At 38.9% G+C, this 20,386-nt stretch overlaps 1 protein-coding gene and 1 long non-coding RNA gene across 5 annotated transcripts in view; both read right to left on the bottom strand.

Moving 5' to 3' along the window:
* Nucleotides 1-15,569, bottom strand: part of LOC138325900 (protein O-linked-mannose beta-1,2-N-acetylglucosaminyltransferase 1-like) — a 29,849-nt gene extending 14,280 nt beyond the window's left edge. Inside the window, exons 1-13 of one of the 4 annotated variants that reach the window (XM_069271910.1) lie at nt 15,299-15,569; nt 14,661-15,173; nt 14,505-14,541; nt 13,690-13,774; nt 12,078-13,323; nt 11,397-11,517; nt 10,814-10,912; nt 9,762-9,889; nt 8,569-8,639; nt 8,136-8,211; nt 3,170-3,295; nt 773-831; nt 138-210 (exon numbers count right to left, since the gene is read on the bottom strand). In XM_069271910.1, coding sequence (XP_069128011.1) covers nt 138-210; nt 773-831; nt 3,170-3,295; nt 8,136-8,211; nt 8,569-8,639; nt 9,762-9,889; nt 10,814-10,912; nt 11,397-11,517; nt 12,078-12,224 — 900 coding nt within the window. In that variant the 5' untranslated portion in view covers nt 12,225-13,323; nt 13,690-13,774; nt 14,505-14,541; nt 14,661-15,173; nt 15,299-15,569. Of the gene's footprint in view, nt 1-137; nt 211-772; nt 832-3,169; nt 3,296-8,135; nt 8,212-8,568; nt 8,640-9,761; nt 9,890-10,813; nt 10,913-11,396; nt 11,518-12,077; nt 14,080-14,504; nt 14,542-14,660; nt 15,174-15,298 lie in introns of those variants that run through there. The other 3 variants (XM_069271907.1, XM_069271909.1, XM_069271908.1) reach the window with 3 other exon arrangements.
* Nucleotides 15,570-16,043: 474 nt separating this feature from the next.
* Nucleotides 16,044-18,051, bottom strand: LOC138325901 (uncharacterized). Its single transcript, XR_011208837.1, has 4 exons — nt 17,863-18,051; nt 17,314-17,374; nt 16,665-17,067; nt 16,044-16,602 (listed from the first exon to the last, which is right to left on the bottom strand). It is a non-coding gene; the product is annotated as an uncharacterized lncRNA (long non-coding RNA).
* Nucleotides 18,052-20,386: the final 2,335 nt, after the last annotated feature.

The following is a 20,386-nucleotide window of genomic DNA, read 5'->3' on the forward strand; positions in this document are numbered from 1 at the left end:
TAGCTGTAACATACAAGTAATGCTAATTTCTGAATGCTGTTGAATATGTCTGAACCAAGATATTCCAGAACCATCAGTTAGTCGTCTTCCCTACAGCTGTTTTATTTAATATTGATAATATACATGTAGCTACTTACCTGGTCATTCCAGGCTGATATACAGTAGACTGAGGGGTCTTCCTCCAGTAAAAACTTTGTCTGGCTGAAGAAGCTGTAACATAGAATATGTCTTATGTACTTTTCACATTTCATATATTGTGTTACAATTAGACAAGTACCTGTTTCTTTACTACGATCAGAACATTTTTGTCTGCCATAGTAATTACCAGGTATATAATCTTTAATGGTGAAATGCTAGGGTTTTTTTTCACTTCTTCAGAATATTTTTCTGTTTTGAAAACTTTTTATTCTCTTCCATTCAATGCATTACATAATACATGTATTGTCATATCAGCCCATTTAATATACCTCAAGATGGTTTAAAAAAAAAAAATCAAAATTTCTGAAATATTAGTATACCTTATGGTAAACACAGGTTGTATCATTAGTGTTAGCACTAAAACTCTATATTACATTAGGCCAAAAAAAAAAAGGATGTCTCTTTAGGGTTACCCAACCGACCCTAATTTTTTACCTCGGACCCTAATTTTTTTTCCCACTTTTCTACCCGACTGAGATACCTTATTTTTTTGCTAATGAAACCCTGAACAGACATTTTGTTTTGCCTTACTAATGAATTAGGTTCTTTTTCATTTTGGTACAAAACCACTTACTTGAAGAAATCAGGACTCACATCCAAGTCTTCTTCAATAACTATTGCATATTTTGAGTCCTGAAAATAGAAATATAGCTTTGTTACATGTTAAGTAAAACCCTGTCATAATCTTGATGTACTTTCACTTTGCATTGCTTATCCCACTATAATTCACCTCATTTCTGCTCTACCTTCAACATGGTATGATATCCTAATTGTGATATCCTAAAATAAGTACCAGATGTACTGGCTCCTGTGTACTTACCATATACAGGTTAAAGATAGCAGTAAGACTAGCTTTATAATGCTGTGATATACAAGCCGCCTGGCCCCTGTGTACTTACCATATAGAGGTTAAAGATAGCAGTAAGACTACCTTTATAATGCTGAGATATACGAGCCGCCTTGGCCCCTGTGTACTTACCATATAGAGGTTAACGATAGCAGTAAGACTAGCTTTATAATGCTGTGATATACAAGCCGCCTGGCCCCTGTGTACTTACCATATAGAGGTTAAAGATAGCAGTAAGACTACCTTTATAATGCTGAGATATACAAGCCGCCTGGCCCCTGTGTACTTACCATATAGAGGTTAAAGATAGCAGTAAGACTAGCTTTATAATGCTGAGATATACAAGCCGCCTTGGCCCCTGTGTACTTACCATATACAGGTTAAAGATAGCAGTAAGACTAGCTTTATAATGCTGTGATATACAAGCCGCCTGGCCCCTGTGTACTTACCATATAGAGGTTAAAGATAGCAGTAAGACTAGCTTTATAATGCTGAGATATACGAGCCGCCTTGGCCCCTGTGTACTTACCATATAGAGGTTAAAGATAGCAGTAAGACTAGCTTTATAATGCTGTGAAATACGAGCCGCCTTGGCCCCTGTGTACTTACCATATAGAGGTTAAAGATAGCAGTAAGACTAGCTTTATAATGCTGAGATATACGAGCCGCCTTGGCCCCTGTGTACTTACCATATAGAGGTTAAAGATAGCAGTAAGACTAGCTTTATAATGCTGAGATATACGAGCCGCCTTGGCCCCTGTGTACTTACCATATAGAGGTTAAAGATAGCAGTAAGACTGGCTTTATAATGCTGAGATATACAAGCCGCCTGGCCCCTGTGTACTTACCATATAGAGGTTAAAGATAGCAGTAAGACTAGCTTTATAATGCTGAGATATACGAGCCGCCTTGGCCCCTGTGTACTTACCATATAGAGGTTAAAGATAGCAGTAAGACTAGCTTTATAATGCTGAGATATACGAGCCGCCTTGGCCCCTGTGTACTTACCATATAGAGGTTAAAGATAGCAGTAAGACTAGCTTTATAATGCTGAGATATACGAGCCGCCTTGGCCCCTGTGTACTTACCATATAGAGGTTAAAGATAGCAGTAAGACTAGCTTTATAATGCTGAGATATACAAGCCGCCTGGCCCCTGTGTACTTACCATATAGAGGTTAAAGATAGCAGTAAGACTAGCTTTATAATGCTGAGATATACAAGCCGCCTTGGCCCCTGTGTACTTACCATATACAGGTTAAAGATAGCAGTAAGACTAGCTTTATAATGCTGTGATATACAAGCCGCCTGGCCCCTGTGTACTTACCATATAGAGGTTAAAGATAGCAGTAAGACTAGCTTTATAATGCTGTGATATACAAGCCGCCTGGCCCCTGTGTACTTACCATATAGAGGTTAAAGATAGCAGTAAGACTAGCTTTATAATGCTGTGAAATACAAGCCGCCTTGGCCCCTGTGTACTTACCATATAGAGGTTAAAGATAGCAGTAAGACTAGCTTTATAATGCTGAGATATACAAGCCGTACTGGCCCCTGTGTACTTACCATATAGAGGTTAAAGATAGCAGTAAGACTAGCTTTATAATGCTGTGAAATACGAGCCGCCTTGGCCCCTGTGTACTTACCATATAGAGGTTAAAGATAGCAGTAAGACTAGCTTTATAATGCTGTGAAATACGAGCCGCCTTGGCCCCTGTGTACTTACCATATAGAGGTTAAAGATAGCAGTAAGACTAGCTTTATAATGCTGTGAAATACGAGCCGCCTTGGCCCCTGTGTACTTACCATATAGAGGTTAAAGATAGCAGTAAGACTAGCTTTATAATGCTGTGAAATACGAGCCGCCTTGGCCCCTGTGTACTTACCATATAGAGGTTAAAGATAGCAGTAAGACTAGCTTTATAATGCTGTGAAATACGAGCCGCCTTGGCCCCTGTGTACTTACCATATAGAGGTTAAAGATAGCAGTAAGACTAGCTTTATAATGCTGTGAAATACGAGCCGCCTTGGCCCCTGTGTACTTACCATATAGAGGTTAAAGATAGCAGTAAGACTAGCTTTATAATGCTGAGATATACAAGCCGCCTGGCCCCTGTGTACTTACCATATAGAGGTTAAAGATAGCAGTAAGACTAGCTTTATAATGCTGAGATATACGAGCCGCCTTGGCCCCTAGGGGTGTATGTTGTATCCCTTTCAGGCCAAGCAATGTTGTAACAGCGAGCGGCTCCTGTTTATAGATAAAAGTGTAGGTTCAGAGAGAGTGTATGGAGTTGGTTAATCTCATCGGATGAAAATTCTATGCTTCTCAATTTATTCATATACATGTATAACATTTTTCCTTCTTTAACCCATAAGCTTTAATTGCCGTATGTACCATTGGTATTACAGATTTTACTGATCCGTAACATCATCACCAATCTTTGCATGTGATTTGTAGAAGTAGCTAGACTAACATGTGTTTCAGCTAGTTATAGGTGTTTAATGATATATAAGCTCTGAAACTCTTTTATAATATGTTTTTCATACTCAATGATACTTTTTGTTATTGCTTACAATGTGGAAGTTTTGTTTCTTTTTATTTCATGTCATTATTCCTATCATTATCATCATCACCACCTTCATCATTATCATCATCATCACCTTCATCATTATCATCATCACCACCTTCATCATTATCATCATCATTACCTTCATCATTATCATCAACACCACCTTCATCATTATCATCATCACCACCTTCATCATTATCATCATCATCACCTTCATCATTATCATCATCAACACCTTCATCATTATCATCATCATCACCTTCATCATTATCATCATCATCACCTTCATCATTATCATCATCACAACCTTCATTATTATCATCACCATCTTCATCATTATCATCATCACCACCTTCATCATTATCATCATCATCACCTTCATCATTATCATCAACACCACCTTCATCATTATCATCATCATCACCTTCATCATTATCATCATCACCACCTTCATCATTATCATCATCACAACCTTCATCATTATCATCATCACCTTCATCATTATCATCATCACCACCTTCATCATTATCATCATCATCACCTTCATCATTATCATCATCATTACCTTCATCATTATCATCATCAACACCTTCATCATTATCATCATCATCACCTTCATCATTATCATCAACACCACCTTCTTCATCATTATCATCATCATCACCTTCATCATTATCATCATCACCACCTTCATCATTATCATCATCATCACCTTCATCATTATCATCATCATCACCTCATCTATCATCATCATTATCATCATTCATCACACCTTCATCATTATCATCAACACCACCTTCATCATTATCATCATCATCACCTTCATCATTATCATCATCATCACCTTCATCATTATCATCATCATCAACTTCATCATTATCATCATCACCACCTTCATCATTATCATCATCATCACCTTCATCATTATCATCATCACAACCTTCATCATTATCATCATCATCACCTTCATCATTATCATCATCACCACCTTCATCATTATCATCATCATCACCTTCATCATTATCATCATCATCACCTTCATCATTATCATCATCATCACCTTCATCATTATCATCATCATCACCTTCATCATTATCATCAACACCACCTTCATCATTATCATCATCATCACCTTCATCATTATCATCAACACCACCTTCATCATTATCATCATCATCACCTTCATCATTATCATCATCATCACCTTCATCATTATCATCATCATTACCTTCATCATTATCATCATCACCACCTTCATCATTATCATCATCATCACCTTCATCATTATCATCATCATCACCTTCATCATTATCATCATCATTACCTTCATCATTATCATCATCAACACCTTCATCATTATCATCATCATCACCTTCATCATTATCATCAACACCACCTTCATCATTATCATCATCATCACCTTCATCATTATCATCATCATCACCTTCATCATTATCATCATCATCACCTTCATCATTATCATCAACACCACCTTCATCATTATCATCATCATTACCTTCATCATTATCATCATCACAACCTTCATCATTATCATCATCACCTTCATCATTATCATCATCACCACCTTCATCATTATCATCATCATCACCTTCATCATTATCATCATCATCACCTTCATCATTATCATCATCATTACCTTCATCATTATCATCATCATACCTTCATCATTATCATCAACACCACCTTCATCATTATCATCATCACCACTTTCATCATTATCATCAACACCACCTTCATCATTATCATCATCACCACCTTCATCATTATCATCATCACCACCTTCATCATTATCATCATCATCACCTTCATCATTATCATCATCACCACCTTCATCATTATCATCATCACAACCTTCATCATTATCATCATCATCACCTTCATCATTATCATCATCACCACCTTCATCATTATCATCATCATCACCTTCATCATTATCATCATCACCACCTTCATCATTATCATCATCATCACCTTCATCATTATCATCATCATCACCTTCATCATTATCATCACACCACCTTCATCATTATCATCATCATTACCTTCATCATTATCATCATCACACCTTCATCATTATCATCATCACCACCTTCATCATTATCATCATCATCACCTTCATCATTATCATCATCATCACGTTCATCATTATCATCACACCACCTTCATCATTATCATCATCATCACCTTCATCATTATCATCATCATCACCTTCATCATTATCATCATCATCACCTTCATCATTATCATCATCATCACCTTCATCATTATCATCATCAACACCTTCATCATTATCATCATCATCACCTTCATCATTATCATCATCACCACCTTCATCATTATCATCATCATTACCTTCATCATTATCATCATCACCACCTTCATCATTATCATCATCACCACCTTCATCATTATCATCATCACCACCTTCATCATTATCATCATCACCACCTTCATCATCATCATCACCTTCATCATTATCATCAACACCACCTTCATCATTATCATCATCATCACCTTCATCATTATCATCAACACCACCTTCATCATTATCATCATCATCACCTTCATCAATATCATCATCACCACCTTCATCATTATCATCATCATCATCACCTTCATCATCATCATCACCTTCATCATTATAATCATCACCACCTTCATCATTATCATCACCTTCATCATTATCATCATCACCACCTTCATCATTATCATCACCTTCATCAATATCATCACCACCACCTTCCATCATTATTATCATCACCACCTTCATCATTATCATCATCACCACCTTCATCATTATCATCATCACCACCTTCATCATTATAATCATCATTACCTTCATCATTATCATCATCACCACCTTCATCATTATCATCATCATCACCTTCATCATTATCATCATCATCACCTTCATCATTATCATCATCATCACCTTCATCATTATCATCATCACAACCTTCATTATTATCATCACCATCTTCATCATTATCATCATCACCACCTTCATCATTATCATCATCACCACCTTCATCATTATCATCAACACCACCTTCATCATTATCATCATCACCACCTTCATCATTATAATCATCACTACCTTCATCATTATAATCATCACCACCTTCATCATTATTATCATCACCACCTTCATCATTATCATCATCACCACCTTCATCATTATCATCATCACCACCTTCATCATCATCATCATCACCTTCATCATTATCATCATCACCACCTTCATCATTATCATCACCTTCATCAATATCATCATCACCACCTTCATCATTATCATCATCATCACCTTCATCATTATCATCAACACCACCTTCATCATTATCATCATCATCACCACCTTCATCATTATCATCATCACCACCACCTTCCATCATTATCATCATCATCAACTTCATCATTATCATCATCACAACCTTCATTATTATCATCACCATCTTCATCATTATCATCATCATCACCTTCATCATTATAATCATCACTACCTTCATCATTATAATCATCACTACCTTCATCATTATCATCATCACTATCTTCATCATTATCATCATCACCACCTTCATCATTATCATCATCACCACCTTCATCATTATCATCATCATGACGGGGCTCACACAATGATTTTCAGTCAAAATATTTACTAATACATGTACATTGTACATTAATGTATATATTTAGAGTTTCTTTTGCTTTTATACAAAAAAAAATAATATCATTGGATTATATAAGTAATTTTTCTACATGTGATTTCTTTAATTCATAATTTCATCATATTGACTGACTGGAACAAAAAATGGTATATTTTGATGAAAAGAGTTACTTCCCTTCCTCTTGCCCAAACTTTTGTAAAACAACTTAGAATTGATTTATAGATTATTCTGAAATATTTGTTGTTTGGACACGTTTTTCTAATAAACCTGCATCATGTTATAATACCTGTTGAATAATATAGTTTAGCAGTGGGTTAGACTTAGTAATGAATGTCCCTTATGAAACGTGTTACCGAAAATTTTCAAAATTTTACAGAGGTATCTTTATATTTTACCAGATTGTATTTTATACATAAACTTGTGTCAGTATACATCTTAAACCATGAGCTTATACAATCCAATGAAATATTTGTTATATTCTAAAAAATGCTGTTTAAATAAATTTTATTGTAAATTTTCTTACAATATAAAATATTCATGTAAATGTGTGAGCCCTGGCACGGTTCTCTGTATGGGAGGCCTCCACGTGGCGAGAACTGGACGGTCACGATTACCATGGTGACTGACTGACATCCCAACATAGATAATGATATATATATAACATACTAGTTAACAAGGATCTATATGACAAATTAATTATGATCCAGGTTTGTTTTGATTTGATATTTTTTGTGATAACCTTTAAAGGTGGTAATGTGTTGTGTCTGTATTTTTGCCATTCTGAACCAACCTTAAGAGATCTGTCCCTATCCACTAAGCTATAAATAGTTACCTCGTAATACCCGTCTATAAACACCGTCACCATTTTAGGGTCGGCTCCGGGAGTAGACAGGAGAGTACGCAACATTCTATGAAAGGAGAAAACATTCAAATATCCTCAAATATTTTTATTGCATAAAATAAAAATTGTGACTTGAGTTATATATTGAACAACAAAAGTTGCCTGTCTTATTTGATCACTATGTTTTCACCATTTTAAATTTTGGAGTAGCTATTCCGTCTTTGCATATAACAGAGTTATCTCCCTTGAGGTTAGGTATCCAGTGTGATACGGTGTACTCATTTTTATCTGAAATTTATCTGAAAAATGTGACGTGACACTCATGATACATGACACAATAATTAGTAACTATCCACAAGGGCAGATAACTCTGTAATAGTCATTAGAAATTCAAAGTCTTATTTACACAATATAAATCACTCACCTGTATAGATAATAGGGGCGATTACTGGCTATCACTACCACAGGTACATCAGCTATATTGTTGTTCTCCAACTAAAAATAATGAAAATAAAACATTATAATGCCTTCTCTGGGGAATATAACATAACAATTCATCTCAGTAACAGTCTCAGAAACCTTAAGAGCTTTAAGATGTATAAATGTGAGTCATTTAATAGTTATACTGACTGGGTTAGGTGAGAATGTGATGGATTGTGGATCTGTACAGCTACATGTAGGTCCATATCCCTCAAACTTGTTACAGATGTATAAATGTGAGTCATTTAATAGTTATACTGACTGGGTTAGGTGAGAAAGTGATGGATTGTGGATCTGTACAGCTACATGTAGGTCCATATCCCTCAAACTTGTTACAGATGTATAAATGTGAGTCATTTAATAGTTATACTGACTGGGTTAGGTGAGAATGTGATGGATTGTGGATCTGTACAGCTACATGTAGGTCCATATCCCTCAAACTTGTTACAGATGTATAAATGTGAGTCATTTAATAGTTATACTGACTGGGTTAGGTGAGAAAGTGATGGATTGTGGATCTGTACAGCTACATGTAGGTGCTACTTGAAGCATGTAACTGAGCAGAGGCAATATCAATTCCAATTTCATGACTTTAATATTTTTAATACATGCATATTGTGTAGATTAATAAATTGCTAAAAACACTTGAGAAAATGTATAAATGTGAGTCATTTAATAGTTATACTGACTGGGTTAGGTGAGAATGTGATGGATTGTGGATCTGTACAGCTACATGTAGGTCCATATCCCTCAAACTTGTTACAGATGTATAAATGTGAGTCATTTAATAGTTATACTGACTGGGTTAGGTGAGAATGTGATGGATTGTGGATCTGTACAGCTACATGTAGGTCCATATCCCTCAAACTTGTTACAGATGTATAAATGTGAGTCATTTAATAGTTATACTGACTGGGTTAGGTGAGAATGTGATGGATTGTGGATCTGTACAGCTACATGTAGGTCCATATCCCTCAAACTTGTTACAGATGTATAAATGTGAGTCATTTAATAGTTATACTGACTGGGTTAGGTGAGAAAGTGATGGATTGTGGATCTGTACAGCTACATGTAGGTCCATATCCCTCAAACTTGTTACAGATGTATAAATGTGAGTCATTTAATAGTTATACTGACTGGGTTAGGTGAGAATGTGATGGAGTGTGGATCTGTACAGCTACATGTAGGTCCATATCCCTCAAACTTGTTACAGAACGTCTGTCGTCTCTTGTTTTCTGGAGTGTCTGGCCAAGGACATTCACTTTCTGTAAACAGAAGGATTCTTATTAAGGACATTCACTTTCTGTAAACAGAAGGGTTCTTATTACGGACATTCACTCTCTGTAAACAGAAGGGTTCTTATTACGGACATTCACTCTCTGTAAACAGAAGGATTCTTATTACAGACATTCACTTTCTGTAAACAGAAGGGTTCTTATTACGGACATTCACTTTCTGTAAACAGAAGGGTTCTTATTACGGACATTCACTCTCTGTAAACAGAAGGGTTCTTATTACGGACATTCACTCTCTGTAAACAGAAGGGTTCTTATTACGGACATTCACTCTCTGTAAACAGAAGGGTTCTTATTACGGACATTCACTCTCTGTAAACAGAAGGGTTCTTTTACGGACATCCAATCTCTGTAAACAGAAGGGTTCTTATTACGGACATTCACTCTCTGTAAACAGAAGGGTTCTTATTACGGACATTCACTTTCTGTAAACAGAAGGGTTCTTATTACGGACATTCACTCTCTGTAAACAGAAGGATGCTATTTTCACATACCCTTCACTGGCAGCAATCATAATATTGATTTACTGACAATTTGTTGCTTTTCTGCTGTAAATGTTGTTTTTTATCAGAAATGTGTGTTATTTTCACATACCCTTCACTGGCAGCAATCATAATATTGATTTACTGACAATTTGTTGCTTTTCTGCTGTAAATGTTGTTTTTTATCAGAAATGTGTGCTATTTTCACATACCCTTCACTGGTAGCCATCATAATATTGATTTACTGACCATTTGCAGCTTTTCTGCTGTAAATGTTGTTTTTTATCAGAAATTTGTGCTTTTTTCACATACCCTTCACTGGTAGCCATCATAATATTGATTTACTGACAATTTGTAGCTTTTCTGCTGTAAATGTTGTTTTTTATCAGAAATGTATGCTATTTTAACATACCCTTCACTGCCACGAGAGGAATCTTGGTCTGAAGCGAGATTTTTTCTGCCCATGTAGATATATCTGGTGACTTTGCATGAGACTCACTTATCACTTTCCCTGTAACACAAACCAATCTGCTAAAACCTTCCAAACACACAATGGAAATATCGTATCTTGCTTTATCCAAACATTTTTTCTGAGCAATAACAAAGATGTTATTAAATCATACAACCCAAAAATTCTCTTGGTTGAAATATCTAATCATATGAATATGAATCATTGTATATGAAATGACCATTTAATTGTTTTAATACTTACTGACTTAAAACAAAACTAGAAATATGCCAATACAAACTATACACACATGTAAATAGAAAAAAAAATTCTGAATGTTAAAATTGTGATCACAGACATCAGATCCTTACAAAATTCAAAGTTATAGGTAAGAATTTACAGATGTGAAACTACCTCCAACCCAAGACAATGCTTTAGATGTTTTAGAGTGATCTTATCTTTTCCGTTCAGACTCCTGTAGAATGTAAACCGGTCACTAACAAAGATACAGATCAGAATTTACAGGTGTAAAATGTCTCTAAGTTACCTTTTCCCTTCACGGTGACAAAGCACCAGGTGTCTCTGTATCCGAGGAATTCTATCTTCTCACTGCCCATGTCGGCCAGATACTGACGAGCAGGAGCCTTCAAGGACAGAGAACCCTCATCCTACAGGACACAAATGCAGACATTAAACAGTAACAGAGAAACCTCATCCTACATGTGATGATATCAATTGTATAGACATCTTTTTTCAAAGTTGAAAATGTGGTAGAATGCAGAATATTTGGATACCAAAAACTAGGCAGTAAAAAGCTGTAGACTTCTAGACTCTGCTTAACATTTACATCTGAGTGAAATCTGATGTTGTCAACCACTTCAATCATTTGATTCAAACCATCATGTGACATTTGACCATGGTTATCATGTTCTAGCATTATTGCAGACAGATATTATTTTATTTGAAAATATTTTATTGTAATATATCACAATGGGATTTGGCAAAAGTTTTCAAACTGAGATGAAGTCATCTCCCTACAGAATCCTAATTACAAACATTACAAGAACAGAGACGGTGCTAACCCAGCATCAAACTTTATAGCATTCATGGTATCAGTTAAGTCAGGATTCACAGTAAGTAATGCTACTGTAATAGGAATTTCAAACTTTTGAGATACTTACATAAATGACAGGCCTTAAAAGATCATTTGACTTAATAGATTATGTACCTTGATTGTAAATATCAGGATTCGTCCGACTCGGATACTGTCCAGGTAATTCATCATGGCAACATCCTCGTTAGCGCTATATGTATCAAAGAACGTTCTTGACATCACGCTTCCCTGTAATTTGGGAAAAAACCATGGCCTTAACATAATAGTTAAAAGCAATTTTACAAAGGTATTCTATATTTTTCTTTTAATAATACATGTACATAAAGTTCACAATAAGTGCTCTGGTAAAATAATTTCTGTATAGTAAGGTTTGGTTTGTTTGGTGAGAGGAAAACCAGAGTACCTGGACACAAGAGGCCCCCTCCCCAGGGAAAAATCTGCAACCCCATGGCCACAAATATTGTAGAGGGACTTGAGGCCTTTTAATTTATGAAGAGTATTTGGTTCCATCATATCTTTCAATTCAGAAGAAGATTTTTGAAATTTTAGCTATTTTGACCCCGCCCCTCTGGCCCCTGGGGTCAGCTAGGACCTATATTTATATGATGTTACGTAATCTGCTATCTAAGGCTAATAATTCTAACCAAAGTTGACTCATTTCCTATGAAAATTGAGCAAATAATGTTCATCACTGGTTTTTTTTCCTTTATAAACTGTAGTAAATTTGACCCCCTCCCTAGGGGAAAATCTGAGACCCCAGGGCCATGAAATTCACAATTTTTGTAGAGGGCCTTGAGACCTTTCAATCTATGAAGAGCATTTGATTCTACAACAACTGTGGAAAAAAAAGATTTTTGAAATTTTAGTCACTTTTACCCCTTTTGGCCCATCCCACAACTCCCTGGGGGGTTGGGAAGTTGGGGCCATATAATTCACTATTTTGATTGAATTTGCTTCAGCAGTTTTGGAGAAGGAGTCGAAAATGTAAATTGTTTACGAACACACTATGAACGATGGACAAAAGGTGATTTAAGAATAGCCTAAAAACCATCTCCCCATATAGGACTAAAACTCGCGGCCCAGAGGTGGAGTGCTTATAGAAATATATCAGGACATCTTAACCACTCGCCTACCACCCCCTTTTTGTTTGGTTAATAGCATTAGCAAATTACACAACTTCTTATTTCTAAAACTGCTTTGATTAAATGTTTAAGAGTATGAGGAAGCTCCTCCTGTACCTACTGTAGCCTGATTGATTATACCTACAGACATTGGAGTACGAGGAAGCTCCTCCTGTACCTACTGTAGCCTGATTGATTATACCTACAGACATTGGAGGATGAGGAAGCTCCTCCTGTACCTACTGTAGCCTGATTGATTATACCTACAGACATTGGGGTATGAGGAAGCTCCTCCTGTACCTACTGTAGCCTGATTGATTATACCTACAGACATTGGAGTATGAGGAAGCTCCTCCTGTACCTACTGTAGCCTGATTGATTATACCTACAGACATTGGAGTATGAGGAAGCTCCTCCTGTACCTACTGTAGCCTGATTGATTATACCTACAGACATTGGAGGATGAGGAAGCTCATCCTGTACCTACCATGGCCTGATTGATTATACCTACAGACATTGGAGTATGAGGAAGCTCCTCCTGTACCCACTGTAGCCTGATTGATTATACCTACAGACATTGGAGTATGAGGAAGCTCCTCCTGTACCTACTGTAGCCTGATTGATTATACCTACAGACATTGGAGGATGAGGAAGCTCCTCCTGTACCTACTGTAGCCTGATTGATTATACCTACAGACATTGGAGTATGAGGAAGCTCCTCCTGTACCTACTGTAGCCTGATTGATTATACCTACAGACATTGGAGTATGAGGAAGCTCCTCCTGTACCTACTGTAGCCTGATTGATTATACCTACAGACATTGGAGTACGAGGAAGCTCCTCCTGTACCTACTGTAGCCTGATTGATTATACCTACAGACATTGGAGTACGAGGAAGCTCCTCCTGTACCTACTGTAGCCTGATTGATTATACCTACAGACATTGGAGTACGAGGAAGCTCCTCCTGTACCTACTGTAGCCTGATTGATTATACCTACAGACATTGGAGTATGAGGAAGCTCCTCCTGTACCTACTGTAGCCTGATTGATTATACCTACAGACATTGGAGTATGAGGAAGCTCCTCCTGTACCTACTGTAGCCTGATTGATTATACCTACAGACATTGGAGTATGAGGAAGCTCCTCCTGTACCTACACTGTAGCCTGATTGATTATACCTACAGACATTGGAGTATGAGGAAGCTCCTCCTGTACCTACTGTAGCCTGATTGATTATACCTACAGACATTGGAGTATGAGGAAGCTCCTCCTGTACCTACTGTAGCCTGATTGATTATACCTACAGACATTGGAATGAGGAAGCTCATCCTGTACCTACCATGGCCTGATTGATTATACCTACAGACATTGGAGTATGAGGAAGCTCCTCCTGTACCACTGAGCCTGATTGATTATACCTACAGACATTGGAGGATGAGGAAGCTCCTCCTGTACCTACCATGGCCTGATTGATTATACCTACAGACATTGGAGTATGAGGAAGCTCCTCCTGTACCACTGTAGCCTGATTGATTATACCTACAGACATTGGAGATGAGGAAGCTCTCCTGTACCTACTGTAGCCTGATTGATTATACCTACAGACATTGGAGGATGAGGAAGCTCCTCCTGTACCTACTGTAGCCTGATTGATTATACCTACAGACATTGGAGTATGAGGAAGCTCCTCCTGTACCTACTGTAGCCTGATTGATTATACCTACAGACATTGGAGTATGAGGAAGCTCCTCCTGTACCTACTGTAGCCTGATTGATTATACCTACAGACATTGGAGTATGAGGAAGCTCCTCCTGTACCTACAATAGCCTGATTGATTATACCTACAGACATTGGAGTATGAGGAAGCTCCTCCTGTACCTACTGTAGCCTGATTGATTATACCTACAGACATTGGAGTATGAGGAAGCTCCTCTCTGTACCTACTGTGGCCTGATTGATTATACATACAGACATTGGAGTACGAGGAAGCTCCTCCTGTACCTACTGTAGCCTGATTGATTATACCTACAGACATTGGAGTACGAGGAAGCTCCTCCTGTACCTACTGTAGCCTGATTGATTATACCTACAGACATTGGAGTATGAGGAAGCTCCTCCTGTACCTACTGTAGCCTGATTGATTATACCTACAGACATTGGAGTACGAGGAAGCTCCTCCTGTACCTACTGTAGCCTGATGATTGATTATACCTACAGACATTGGAGGATGAGGAAGCTCCTCCTGTACCTACTGTAGCCTGATTGATTATACCTACAGACATTGGAGTATGAGGAAGCTCCTCCTGTACCTACTGTAGCCTGATTGATTATACCTACAGACATTGGAGGATGAGGAAGCTCCTCCTGTACCTACTGTAGCCTGATTGATTATACCTACAGACATTGGAGTATGAGGAAGCTCCTCCTGTACCTACTGTAGCCTGATTGATTATACCTACAGACATTGGAGTATGAGGAAGCTCCTCCTGTACCTACTGTAGCCTGATTGATTATACCTACAGACATTGGAGTATGAGGAAGCTCCTCCTGTACCTAACTACTGGAGAAGCCTCTTACCACTGTAGCCTGATTGATTATACCTACAGACATTGGAGTATGAGGAAGCTCCTCCTGTACCTACTGTAGCCTGATTGATTATACCTACAGACATTGGAGTATGAGGAAGCTCCTCCTGTACCTACTGTAGCCTGATTGATTATACCTACAGACATTGGAGTATGAGGAAGCTCCTCCTGTACCTACTGTAGCCTGATTGATTATACCTACAGACATTGGAGTATGAGGAAGCTCCTCCTGTACCTACTGTAGCCTGATTGATTATACCTACAGACATTGGAGTATGAGGAAGCTCCTCCTGTACCTACTGTAGCCTGATTGATTATACCTACAGACATTGGAGTATGAGGAAGCTCCTCCTGTACCTACTGTAGCCTGATTGATTATACCTACAGACATTGGAGTATGAGGAAGCTCCTCCTGTACCTACTGTAGCCTGATTGATTATACCTACAGACATTGGAGTATGAGGAAGCTCCTCCTGTACCTACTGTAGCCTGATTGATTATACCTACAGACATTGGAGTATGAGGAAGCTCCTCCTGTACCTACTGTAGCCTGATTGATTATACCTACAGACATTGGAGTATGAGGAAGCTCCTCCTGTACCTACTGTAGCCTGATTGATTATACCTACAGACATTGGAGTATGAGGAAGCTCCTCCTGTACCTACTGTAGCCTGATTGATTATACCTACAGACATTGGAGTATGAGGAAGCTCCTCCTGTACCTACTGTAGCCTGATTGATTATACCTACAGACATTGGAGTATGAGGAAGCTCCTCCTGTACCTACTGTAGCCTGATTGATTATACCTACAGACATTGGAGTACGAGGAAGCTCCTCCTGTACCTACTGTAGCCTGATTGATTATACCTACAGACATTGGAGTACGAGGAAGCTCCTCCTGTACCTACTGTAGCCTGATTGATTATACCTACAGACATTGGAGTACGAGGAAGCTCCTCCTGTACCTACTGTAGCCTGACTTGATTATACCTACAGACATTGGAGTACGAGGAAGCTCCTCCTGTACCTACTGTAGCCTGATTGATTATACCTACAGACATTGGAGTATGAGGAAGCTCCTCCTGTACCTACTGTAGCCTGATTGATTATACCTACAGACATTGGAGTACGAGGAAGCTCCTCCTGTACCTACTGTAGCCTGATTGATTATACCTACAGACATTGGAGTATGAGGAAGCTCCTCCTGTACCTACTGTAGCCTGATTGATTATACCTACAGACATTGGAGTATGAGGAAGCTCCTCCTGTACCTACTGTAGCCTGATTGATTATACCTACAGACATTGGAGTATGAGGAAGCTCCTCCTGTACCTACTGTAGCCTGATTGATTATACCTACAGACATTGGAGTACGAGGAAGCTCCTCCTGTACCTACTGTAGCCTGATTGATTATACCTACAGACATTGGAGTATGAGGAAGCTCCTCCTGTACCTACTGTAGCCTGATTGATTATACCTACAGACATTGGAGTATGAGGAAGCTCCTCCTGTACCTACTGTAGCCTGATTGATTATACCTACAGACATTGGAGTATGAGGAAGCTCCTCCTGTACCTACTGTAGCCTGATTGATTATACCTACAGACATTGGAGTAGATGAGGAAGCTCCTCCTGTACCTACTGTAGCCTGATTGATTATACCTACAGACATTGGAGGATGAGGAAGCTCCTCCTGTACCTACTGTAGCCTGATTGATTATACCTACAGACATTGGAGTATGAGGAAGCTCCTCCTGTACCTACTGTAGCCTGATTGATTATACCTACAGACATTGGAGTATGAGGAAGCTCCTCCTGTACCTACTGTAGCCTGATTGATTATACCTACAGACATTGGAGTATGAGGAAGCTCCTCCTGTACCTACTGTAGCCTGATTGATTATACCTACAGACATTGGAGTATGAGGAAGCTCCTCCTGTACCTACTGTAGCCTGATTGATTATACCTACAGACATTGGAGTATGAGGAAGCTCCTCCTGTACCTACTGTAGCCTGATTGATTATACCTACAGACATTGGAGTATGAGGAAGCTCCTCCTGTACCTACTGTAGCCTGATTGATTATACCTACAGACATTGGAGTATGAGGAAGCTCCTCCTGTACCTACTGTAGCCTGATTGATTATACCTACAGACATTGGAGTATGAGGAAGCTCCTCCTGTACCTACTGTAGCCTGATTGATTATACCTACAGACATTGGAGGATGAGGAAGCTCCTCCTGTACCTACTGTAGCCTGATTGATTATACCTACAGACATTGGAGTATGAGGAAGCTCCTCCTGTACCTACTGTAGCCTGATTGATTATACCTACAGACATTGGAGTATGAGGAAGCTCCTCCTGTACCTACTGTAGCCTGATTGATTATACCTACAGACATTGGAGTATGAGGAAGCTCCTCCTGTACCTACTGTAGCCTGATTGATTATACCTACAGACATTGGAGTATGAGGAAGCTCCTCCTGTACCTACTGTAGCCTGATTGATTATACCTACAGACATTGGAGTATGAGGAAGCTCCTCCTGTACCTACTGTAGCCTGATTGATTATACCTACAGACATTGGAGTATGAGGAAGCTCCTCCTGTACCTACTGTAGCCTGATTGATTATACCTACAGACATTGGAGTACGAGGAAGCTCCTCCTGTACCTACTGTAGCCTGATTGATTATACCTACAGACATTGGAGTATGAGGAAGCTCCTCCTGTACCTACTGTAGCCTGATTGATTATACCTACAGACATTGGAGTATGAGGAAGCTCCTCCTGTACCTACTGTAGCCTGATTGATTATACCTACAGACATTGGAGTACGAGGAAGCTCCTCCTGTACCTACTGTAGCCTGATTGATTATACCTACAGACATTGGAGTATGAGGAAGCTCCTCCTGTACCTACTGTAGCCTGATTGATTATACTACAGACATTGGAGTAGAGGAAGCTCCTCCTGTACCTACTGTAGCCTGATTGATTATACCTACAGACATTGGAGTATGAGGAAGCTCCTCCTGTACCTACTGTAGCCTGATTGATTATACCTACAGACATTGGAGTATGAGGAAGCTCCTCCTGTACCTACTGTAGCCTGATTGATTATACCTACAGACATTGGAGTACGAGGAAGCTCCTCCTGTACCTACTGTAGCCTGATTGATTATACCTACAGACATTGGAGTATGAGGAAGCTCCTCCTGTACCTACTGTAGCCTGATTGATTATACCTACAGACATTGGAGTATGAGGAAGCTCCTCCTGTACCTACTGTGGCCTGATTGATTATACCTACAGACATTGGAGTATGAGGAAGCTCCTCCTGTACCTACTGTAGCCTGATTGATTATACCTACAGACATTGGAGTATGAGGAAGCTCCTCCTGTACCTACTGTAGCCTGATTGATTATACCTACAGACATTGGAGTACGAGGAAGCTCCTCCTGTACCTACTGTAGCCTGATTGATTATACCTACAGACATTGGAGGTATGAGGAAGCTCCTCCTGTACCTACTGTAGCCTGATTGATTATACCTACAGACATTGGAGTATGAGGAAGCTCCTCCTGTACCTACTGTAGCCTGATTGATTATACCTACAGACATTGGAGTATGAGGAAGCTCCTCCTGTACCTACTGTAGCCTGATTGATTATACCTACAGACTTGGAGGGTAGAGGAAGCTCCTCCTGTACCTACTGTAGCCTGATTGATTATACCTACAGACATTGGAGTACGAGGAAGCTCCTCCTGTACCTACTGTAGCCTGATTGATTATACCTACAGACATTGGAGTATGAGGAAGCTCCTCCTGTACCTACTGTAGCCTGATTGATTATACCTACAGACATTGGAGTATGAGGAAGCTCCTCCTGTACCTACTGTAGCCTGATTGATTATACCTACAGACATTGGAGTATGAGGAAGCTCCTCCTGTACCTACTGTAGCCTGATTGATTATACCTACAGACATTGGAGTATGAGGAAGCTCCTCCTGTACCTACTGTAGCCTGATTGATTATACCTACAGACATTGATAGAGGAAGCTCCTCCTGTACCTACTGTAGCCTGATTGATTATACCTACAGACATTGGAGTATGAGGAAGCTCCTCCTGTACCTACTGTAGCCTGATTGATTATACCTACAGACATTGGAGTATGAGGAAGCTCCTCCTGTACCTACTGTAGCCTGATTGATTATACCTACAGACATTGGAGGATGAGGAAGCTCCTCCTGTACCTACTGTAGCCTGATTGATTATACCTACAGACATTGGAGTATGAGGAAGCTCCTCCTGTACCTACTGTAGCCTGATTGATTATACCTACAGACATTGGAGTATGAGGAAGCTCCTCCTGTACCTACTGTAGCCTGATTGATTATACCTACAGACATTGGAGGATACGAGGAAGCTCCTCCTGTACCTTGTACTGATAGCCTGATTACTGATACTGACCATTGTACTAACACCACATAACTGATACTGACCATTGTACTAACACATAACATAACTGATACTGACCATTGTACTAACACCACATAACTGATACTGACCATTGTACTAACACCACATAACTGATACTGACCATTGTACTAACACCACATAACTGATACTGACCATTGTACTAACACCACATAACTGATACTGACCATTGTACTAACACCACATAACTGATACTGACCACCGATTGTA

This window comes from Argopecten irradians, chromosome 6 (assembly GCF_041381155.1).
Source record: "Argopecten irradians isolate NY chromosome 6, Ai_NY, whole genome shotgun sequence".
NCBI classification, from domain to species: Eukaryota; Metazoa; Mollusca; class Bivalvia; order Pectinida; family Pectinidae; genus Argopecten; species Argopecten irradians.